Genomic DNA, 10000 nt, shown 5'->3' with positions numbered 1-10000 from the left:
TTGGAGGTTAATCTCATCTATAAATGCTCTAGAAATGATGCAATAATCATGCTTTTGTTAGTATGAAGTCGATTTTACAGTCTATGTACGTGCTTTTGTACTGTGGCTGCATATGTGCGTCCATGTGTGTGAATTCTATGTGCGTGTGTTGTTATGGCAATGTGTTTGTGTAAAGTTGCAGTCTTGCGTGTGTGACTCTTTATTATAAGCATTAAATGTAAGTGTGGATGTCATTTATGGATGTAAGTGTATGTATGGATGTGTATATGTATTGTTACTTATATTTGTGAACATATGTTTGCATGTGTTGAGTGAGTGTTATGTGTGGGGTTTAGGCTGAATTAATTATTGATAGAACGTCAGAGGAAAGGGGAAAATAACATGCGAATATACCGAAGACCTTTCCGCTGTTTTGCTTCTTCACTGTGAAGGTGTTTGGCGTGTTTGTGCGTTTCTTTGCTCTTCTCTTTGGTGTTCTGTTTGACAGGGAATGTCGTGTTTGTATATCACGCTGTAGAGTAAAAAAATCTTTCATAAAAGTTATTAGAAAGTGGAAAAAAAGAAAAGAATTTGGAAACCCACTCCCGCTGTTGATAAATTTTGAAATGACTGTGCTGTCATTGATGAAAAGGAAGATTGAAGCTCGGCAGATGCATAAGGGAATACAATTAATTATAGAAGATAAATCTGGGCAGAGCCAAGCTAAGCCCACCGTGGCTTATCTGTTACATGACTGGATCAACTTTGGCAGCTTCCCTTGCGTTGGCACATTCGGTGATCAATTCTACCTTAGCAACAAAGTGATAGACAGTATGCAGAAGTGCTTGAATAAATTAGGTACCCTGGTGAATATAGTTCTGCTAATATATATTAGAACCAAAATGTTGAAATTATGTGTATAATTTCAGATAACTTTTAATGCATTGTTTCCTTAACAAAAAAGATGAGAGCCTGCATATCATACATACTACCTATTCCATATTATTGTTATTATCTATTTTATGCATTAGTTACCACATAAATGCCAGAGTTTACTTCATAGTGCCTGGAAGTGCCTCCAGAATGCTAAAAATTCCCACTGATAAAGTTGCCTCATCCTACAGGCCTCTAGCTTGTGCCCTTTTGCGTTGGTGCAAAGTGCCCTCCTAGTACATGTTCACAACCCCCCCCCCCCCCCTTCAGAAATCTGCCACCAATCTTGCCAAAATATATGAGTGCCAAAGGAATGTATACTTCACTCATCTATGTCTGAATAGTGCAACTCCCAGATCTCCATAATTAGCAAATAGGTCCTCAAATTAGTCTTTGTGTTCGGCCAAAAGTCAACAAACGTCCACCATGTGTATTTTAGGTAGAATATGCATAATGGAAGTTTGTTTACTTCTGGCACAAATTTCAAGCTTATAGACCTCCTGACAATTTGCTTGGGCTGGCTCCTTATTTGATGGCAAAATGTCAGGGAAGTCTGTAAGCTCGATCTTGCTATTATATATATGGTAAAAGTTTCTAGATGGCCATAAGTATTGTTTAATGCACAGAATCATAATTTTATTAAGTTTTTTATCGTGTGGGCATTATTTTCTGTACCCAGTGGTGTGGATATTTTTTTGACAACTGTTACATTAGTCTTTTTTGTTTGTTTTTTTCCGGCCTTATTTTCAGTAATTGCCCCTAGGCCTATTGCTAATGCATCAAAGGCAACGATACATGGAAGTGATAGATCTGTGAATTCTAAGCCATTCCACTTTTATAAAATAGCTATAGCAGGTTGAAGGTAAAGTAGATGTTTGATTTATACAACTATTCAAAGCAGGAAGCACCTTTCATAGCTGTGATACGACCCAAGTAGACATCTTGTAGACCTGGAGGATTTTATTGTCAAATGAGAAGTGATTCCAAGCTCTATCATGCCAGAGTTTACTTGGTTGAAATTTGTGAACCTTTGCCAGAGCACTAAAGGCATGTAAGTCATGGCAGTCATATGATCACATGTGAAGTTTACATTCACAGCTGTAATTTTCATTTGCAGTGATGTAATTTTTCCAAAAGGTGTTATCTTGTAGATTTGTGTGAAACTGTAATGTTACCATCCATTTGAAATTGCATTAAGTTTCCATGTTGTGGTACATTATGGTATAGTTATTGTATATTACAAGATGTGTAACAAGAGCAAGTTATATTTAGTAAACCTCGTGAAATGTAATGATTTCGAGGTTGTGATGGTAAGAGGGACAGGAATTATTGCAATTAGGAAGTTGCACTCCAATTTTTTTTTTTTCTTTTCTTTCTTTCTTTTATGTATTGGCTCATAATGATTAACTGTATGGCCTCTTTTCTGTTATTGAAGTGACAGTTTTTCCTTTTGTTAAAGTTTTGTTAATATGCACTCTGACATATTATCAAGTATGATTAGTTTGGGTGAACAGGAAGAAGCACAAAAATGACTGTTTTAATAGAACTAACCATAAAAAATGTGTCATTATGCTAAATTTAATAAAACCAGAAGATATCATGTTTCCTTTTTATATATCTAGAAGTATTGCAACATGTATTCAATATTTGCAAAAGTAGTATTAGTGAAAGTACTTTATAAGGAGTTTTTCTGTATTCTTGTAAGGCCAGGTCATTTTCCCAGCGCTGGCCAAGAGTTTGGGTAATCAATAACCTCTCCCTGTCCAAAATCAGGAATGGTGAGGTGGAGGACATAGCAGCCGACGGCATGCCGGATGACGCCCCCCCTGCATCCGACGCGGGCAAGAAGGGCAAAAAGGGCAAGAAGAAAAACCAAGACTGGGAGGATGACATTGCCAAGGAGCTCGAGCATATGAGATTGGCTGAGGCCGGGGAGCTGCCCCCTGAGGAACCCCCGGCCGAAGACCCCGAGCCTGTGCCCGAGAAGAAAGAGAAGAAGGTGCGCTGCTGGGAGTGGGTGTGGGGACAACTCCAAATTATATTATCATTATTATTATTATTATTATTATTATTATTATTATTATTATTATTGTGGGGACTGGCATATTATTAGGCTGGAAGATTAATATTTGTTTTTTTAGCTTGTACGTTATCATAACTATATAATATATATTTTTTTCTTTCATTGTTGTTATTGTTATTTCTATCATCACCCTCATCTGATTGTTTATCAAAGGGCATTCCAGGCAGCACTAACCCTCCGTATCCTCCGCAGAAAACCAGGAAGGGTGCAGATGAGACCAAAGAGGCAGAGGTAGAGGAGGACAGCAAGAGCAAAAACAAGGAGGAGGAGAAGAAGAAAGAGAAGGAGGAGGAGGAGGCGGCCCCAGCGGCAGACGACGACAAGGGGAAGAAAGGGAAGAAGGGCAAGAAGGGCAAGAAGAAGGGCTATGATGACGACGAGGACCTGGACAAGATGCTGCAGGAGCTGGAGATGGAGTACAAGGGGGAGAAGCCCAAGGAGGAGCCGCCCAAGAAGACCCAGGAGGACGAGGCCAAGGACGAGGCCAAGGACGAGGAGCAGGACGCGGGCAAGAAGAAGAACAACAAGAAGAAGCAGAACGAACCCGAGGCTGAGGTCGAGCCTCCCAAGCCCAAGGTGAGGATTAGGGGCGGCTTGATGAAAGGCTTAGAGTTACAACTTGAGGAATGTGGCCTGATTTACGAGTCTTGGAGTGGGGTTTCACGAGAGCGGTTTTCGGGTTTCAAAGAGAAACTGTCGTTTGTGTGTGTGTGTGTGTGTGTGTGTTTTGATTTGATTTGATTTAACTATAGCCAAATTTTGTCTTTCAGGAAGAAGAAGCTTCAGAAGAAAGCTCTGCCAGTAAAAAGAAGAAAAAGAAAAACAAAGATGCCGCAGAAGCCAAGGTAAACAAGAATTGTTGACTGGGGGCTTACGAGGCTTAACTGTTGTTCGAAATCAGTTTGCCTTTGGCTCTCGCTTTGTCAGTTCCTTATTCTCTCTCTCTTAATCCAATCGGCACAAATGGCAAGAGTTCATGTCGTGCCCACTGTAATATAAGATTATTTATTTTATTTGCACATGGATGGCTCTACAAGTGCTTAATCACCAAGGAGTAAATTATTAGTCCTACCTATCTCACCTGTTTACCCTTTTCCTTGATTTTTGGAAAGTACCTTTTGTATTATTTCATTGTCTTTAATATTACCAGAGATTTATTGATAACAATTTAATAATCATAATATTAATAAGATTGAAAACAGTATTAATATTAATAGTATTAAAGAAAGACACATTCTCTGGCCAATTCAAGGAATGGGGAAATCAGGAACAGTCACTAGGGCTACTGATAGACTCCTTGCTGGCTAAGCACACTTGGAGCCATCTGTATGTAACAATTTTTTTTTTTTTTTTTTTTCTCCCTCAATATTTTTATTTTTATAATCTCTCTCTCTTTCTCTCCCCTTCCTTTCCCTTTCCCCTTCCCTTTTCCTTTTCCTTTTCCTTGCCTTTCCCTTTTCCTTTTCCTTTTCCTTTTCCTTGCCTTTCCCTTTCCCTTTTCCTTTTCCTTTTCCTTGCCTTTCCCTTTCCCCTCCCTCCCTCTCTCTCTCCCTTGCCTTGCCTTGCCTTTCCCTTGCCTCTCCCTCTCCCTCATTCCTTCCCTCTCCCTCCCTCCCTTCCCCTTCCTCTCCCTCCCTCCCTCCCTTCCCCTTCCTCTCCCTCCCTCCCTCCCTTCCCCTTCCTCTCCCTCCCTCCCTCCCTTCCCCTTCCTCTCCCTCCCTCCCTCCCTTCCCCTTCCTCTCCCTCCCTCCCTCCCTTCCCCTTCCTCTCCCTCCCTCCTTCCCTCCCTCCCTTCCCCTTCCTCTCCCTCCCTCCTTCCCTCCCTCCCTTCCCCTCCCTCCCTCCCTTCCTTCCCCTTCCTCTCCCTCCCTCCCTTCCCCTTCCTCTCCTTCTCCCTCTCCCTCTCCCTCCTTCCCCCTCCCTCTCCCTCTCCCTCCTTCCCCTTCCCTCTCCCTCTCCCTCCTTCCCCCTCCCTCTCCCTCTCCCTCCTTCCCCCTCCCTCTCCCTCCTTCTCCCTCCTTCCCCCTCCCTCTCCCTCCTTCTCCCTCCTTCCCCCTCATTCCCCCTCCTTCCTCCTCCCTCTCCCTCCTTCCTCCTCATTCTCCCTCCTTCCTCCTCACTCTCCCTCCTTCCCCCTCCCTCTCCCTCCTTCCCCCTCCTTCCCCCTCCCTCTCCCTCCTTCCCCATCTTCCCTCTTCCTCTCCCTCCTTCCCCATTTTCCCTCTTCCTCTCCCTTCTTCCCCACCTTCCCTCTCCCTCCCCTTCCCTCCCCTCCCCTCCCCTCCCCTTCCCTTCCCTTCCCTTCCCTTCCCTTCCCTTCCCTTCCCTTCCCTTCTCTCCCCTTCCCTTCTCTCCCCTTCTCTCCCCTTTCCCTCCTCTCCCCTCCTCTCCCCTTCCCTCCTCTCCCCCCCTCTTCCTCCCCCTTCCTCTCTCCCTCACCCTCCCCCTTCCTCTCTCCCTCCCCCTCCCCCTTCCCCTCTCTCCCTCCCTCCCCATCCCTCTCTCCCTCCCTCCCCATCCCTCTTCCCCCTCTCTCTCTCCCTCCCCCTCCCTCTTCCCCTCTCTCCTTCCCCCTCCTTCTCTTTCTTTCTCTCTCTCTCTCTCTCTCTCTCTCTCTCTCTCTCTCTCTCTCTCTCTCTCTCTCTCTCTCTCTTTCTCTCTTTCTCTTTCTCTTTCTCTTTCTCTTTCTCTTTCTCTCTCTTTCTCTCTCTCTCTCTCTCTCTCTCTCTCTCTCTCTCTCTCTCTCTCTCTCTTTCTCTCTCTCTCTCTTTCTCTTTCTCTTTCTCTTTCTCTCTCTTTCTCTCTCTCTTTCTCTCTCTCTCTCTCTCTCTCTCTCTCTCTCTCTCTCTCTCTCTCTCTCTCTCTCTCTCTCTCTCTCTCTCTCTCTCTCTCTCTCTTTCTCTCTCTTTCTCTCTCTTTTTCTCTCTCTTTCTCTCTCTCTCTCTCTCTCTCTCTCTCTCTCTCTCTCTCTCTCTCTCTCTCTCTCTCTCTCTCTCTCTCTCTCTCTCTCTCTCTCATCCTTAATGAAGAAGCGATAACACTCATTCCCACGTCTCCTCTTCTCTGTTGCAGGGAGATGCCAAGGCAGCTGAGGGGGCTGATGCCAAAGCAGATGGTGAGTGTTCAATCTAGTTTGTTTAATAGGTTGAGGTTGAGATGTGTGGATGAATGCATAAGTGCTTTTATAGATAGGTAAAGGAGTGGATGGATAAATAGGTGGAAAGATGGGACGGGCAGATAGATAGACAGACAGGGAGGGATATAAATATGTATTGCTAGAAGGAGAGATAGGATGATGGATGTGCATGGAGAGATAGATGTATGGATAGGTTTAAGATATAGATGGATGGGATAGATGAGTAAGTGGTCAGATTAGAGATGGATAGATAGACAGAAAAATGGATGCATTGATAGACAGATTGATGAAAAAATAGATGGATAGATGAATGGGTTCATTAAAATATAGAGACTTGGATATAGGGATAGATAAAAAATAGATGGGTTGATAGATTGATAGTTAGAAAATGGGTAGATAGATGACAAGAAGGAAACAGACTGATAAAGGCAGTAGTCCTTTAACCCCTTGCCGACGGGTAGACACGTGCTATGCCCACTGTTAGTACTTGTTTGATTGTGAAGGAATTTTGACTTCTAAAATATATTGATGTATTAGTTTAGTTGGTTTATAGATAGATAAAAGGGGTTAATGAAAAGGGCATTTGATTTGTTTGTTAGAAGATTGTATGGAAAAGAGAAACGGGAGATTCCTGTTTTTCCTCATTAATATGGACCAGAAAAATACAACAAATAATGATTCAGTCAAATAGCAATATATAATATCCCATAAGAATACATTTTAAAAGGTGTATTTAGAATGGGACCGTAATATTCAGTGGTTTGCTCAAGCATATAAATTTATATGTATATTATTGTCATGATACTAAAAAGAGTAATACCAACATTTTTTAATAAAGAAAAGTCAGCACATAAGAGATTTGCAAATATCAGACGTTGTGAACCATGAAGTAATTATAACTTGCAACATGAGTTCAGAGGGGTGGCTGCTTGTTTGTAGCAGAGGCAGTGGGAAGCGAGGGTTTGTCTTTGCACGGGTAGGTGGGAGAGGATTTAATCTTAGTGCATCACCCATCTTGTGTTTATTTTCAACCAAGTTTCTTGTGAAGGAACAGGAGTGGTTGAGGTGGATGGATGAGGATTATCATGCAATCCGTGTGCAATATGATGCCATTTTAAAGTAGTGTGAAAGGAAGTCTGTATCTTTTTAGCTTTTTTCGCCTTTAAAATCTTGGGTCCTGTTTGTCGACTGGGATAATCAGCTAGTCAGTGATACCCCAGGGTGCTTTGAGGTAGTGTATTTCTGACTTTTTTGGCTGGACAAACAACTTCTTAGAGTAAAGTATGACTTTGTGCACCTCTTCGATAGATGCAGTACCTATCAGGGAGGTGAAAGGATTCTTTTTTCTGCTAAGAGCCTGCTGAAAATTGTCAGAATAGCTGAGAATTTTCTTGAATATTTCAATAAAAAAGAAAATTGAAAAAAGACCACTCTCCTCTTGAGCATCCAGTATCAGGTGCAGATTCACTTTCTTCTCCCTTTTAACTCTTTTGCCTCAACAACACCTGAGGTCACACTGGTGTGGTAGCATCTGCCTGTTTTTGTGGCTGAAAAGTAGATGTGCACTGTTCACATATACTGCTAGCAGCGTGCACAAACTTAAAATTTGTTACATCTATACATATTGTGGAATTCATGTTCATATTTTATTTTTTTATTTAATTTCACATTAGTTTCTTGTGTGTTTTTGGTCATGTGTGTATAAACTTTTAGAAGCCACAGTGAAGTACAATTGGTGATGCATCCACAAACATCAGTAACAAAAAAGTGAAGTGATGAATAATGGGGCAACAAATAACAGGGATTCCCTATACCTATCCTAGCTCTTAACTAATTCAGTGAATAAACAGATTAATTAGGAGTTAGGATTTTAAGAGAAGCATATTGACAAAGGTCTTGCTACATAGTCCTCCTTCCCCTCGTCCCCATCCCTCCCACCCTGTCTCGTCCTATCTTCTCCCCCTCCCTCTTCCCATTCCCACCTACCTTCAACTAACTTCCCTGCCATCGCTCTCTCCCATCAGCCAAGAAGAAGAAAAAGGGAGAGCCAGAGAAGGAGGAGGAAGGAAAGTCCAAGAAGGGCAAGCCCAGCGCCAAGATGCTGGCGGCCATGAAGGAAGCGCTGGCCAAGAGGAAGGAGGAGGAGGAGAGACTCCAGAGAGAAGAGGAGGAGAAACAGAGGCTGGAGGAGGAGAGAGTAAGTGGGTCGTCTCTGGGCCTTTCTTTCCGTACAAATTGAGGGAAGAGGGTTTGGTGAATCTTGGAATAGAATTCTGACCTAATTTTGCAACACCTACAGCAAGACATACAAACCATCACTTCATCAGATATTGAATATAATTGTTCAGCATATATTAAAAAAAAAATAATAATAAATAAGTAAATAAATGAATGAATAAATAAATAAATAAATCACTAACCTTTCTATCCCCCTCCCCCCCTCCCTTACAGCTCAGACAGATTGAAGAAGCGAAGCGTCTCGAACAGGAAAAGAAGGAGAGGAAGAGACAGAAGGAGAAGGAGAGAAAAGAGAGGCTGAGGCAAGAAGGACGCCTGCTCACGGCCAAGCAGAAGCAGGACCAACGCAGAGCGCAAGAGATGTTGGAACACCTCAAGGTAGGGACGGCTGAAAACACCCTGGGATATATATATGCTTCATTCCCTTGTTTCTGTTCTTTTCATTTTGTTCTGTCTATTTTCTTCTCAATGGTCTTCTTTAGATTGGTATTATTATTATTATTGTTGTTATTTAGCAAGCATTAGTAATGAAATATTTGTATCCCAATTGACGGTTTATTGCCTTCCTGTATTGTTCCTACTGCAGCAGTGTTCAATTTGTGGTTTGTTTTTATAGTCATTTCTCTTAATTTTTTTTTTTATCTTAGGCCCAGGGAGTCAAGCTGCCAGAGCAGGGAGAGAAGCGAGCCCGACCCGGGTCAAAGGTCAAGCCAAAGAAGCCCAAGAAGGAGGAGAAACAGGAGGAAGGTAAGCTAGTGTTTATTCTTAATTGTTTTCATTTTTCTTTCCCGTTTCTCTTTCTCTTTTTTCTTCTTTCTTTTGTATTTGCTTTCTTCATTTCCTTTTTACTTTTTTCTCTAGTCTTTTTTTTTTTCCCCCCATCTTAAGCTACTAAGTGAAAATTTTCCGAGGCATCAATACCTAGCAAAAGCTTTTATCCAATGCAAAGGATTCCTACCCACTCAGGAGTACAGAGCACAGTCCAAGTTCCTCTGTCTGTTTGGGCTGTAAAGAGGAAAATTTATGGCATATTAACCCATGAACCTACTTGTTTCTTTGTTGCCAGTGACATTCAAATACTACACACACATAATGACAAACTTTCCAAACTTTAATTCTGTCACTCACCGCCACCTTGTCCTTTCCTTCCCCCAGAAAAATCCGAGGCAAAGGATGAGAAGATGGAGTCGGAGGAGCCTAAGGTAGAGGCTAAGGAGGGAGATGATGTCAAGGATTCTTGGGAAAAGGACGAGGAGGAGGATGTCAAGGACGATTGGGATGAGATCAGTGACGACGACGAAGAGGATGAAGGTAAGAATGGGGTTCAAGAACAATTACTATGATTTTTTTTTTTCCCGTCCCCTATTACATAAGCTTTTCTCTCATTATTATTATTTTTTTTTTTTATTACTGGGTGTTACTCTATGTAAAGAGCAAATTTCCTATTTTTATCTGAGTTTGCCCTGAAGGATTTCCTAACTTTTCTCCATCTCCTTCAGACACATCGGAAGCCACGAAGGCCTCGCAAGATACGGACACCAAGAAGAGCAGTGAGAAAGGTGATGAAGATGAGGAGGAAGAGGTAATTATAGTATTTTCACAAATTTGTATCTTAAGGCTTTTGTAAACTT

At 42.2% G+C, this 10000-nt stretch overlaps 1 protein-coding gene across 1 annotated transcript in view; it reads left to right on the top strand.

Moving 5' to 3' along the window:
- Positions 1-10000, top strand: part of LOC125026627 (eukaryotic translation initiation factor 5B-like) — a 23008-nt gene that overhangs the window by 635 nt on the left and 12373 nt on the right. The window contains exons 2-10 of the mRNA XM_047615203.1: positions 2686-2911; positions 3188-3571; positions 3766-3840; positions 6068-6110; positions 8156-8328; positions 8583-8747; positions 9017-9116; positions 9525-9680; positions 9869-9951. Of these exons, the coding sequence (XP_047471159.1) occupies positions 2686-2911; positions 3188-3571; positions 3766-3840; positions 6068-6110; positions 8156-8328; positions 8583-8747; positions 9017-9116; positions 9525-9680; positions 9869-9951 (1405 nt within the window). The remainder of the gene's footprint in view (positions 1-2685; positions 2912-3187; positions 3572-3765; positions 3841-6067; positions 6111-8155; positions 8329-8582; positions 8748-9016; positions 9117-9524; positions 9681-9868; positions 9952-10000) is intronic.

Source organism: Penaeus chinensis, chromosome 6 (assembly GCF_019202785.1).
Source record: "Penaeus chinensis breed Huanghai No. 1 chromosome 6, ASM1920278v2, whole genome shotgun sequence".
NCBI lineage: Eukaryota > Metazoa > Arthropoda > Malacostraca > Decapoda > Penaeidae > Penaeus > Penaeus chinensis.
Note: the sequence above shows the minus strand (reverse complement) of the source record. Positions and strands in the feature narration are given on the sequence as shown.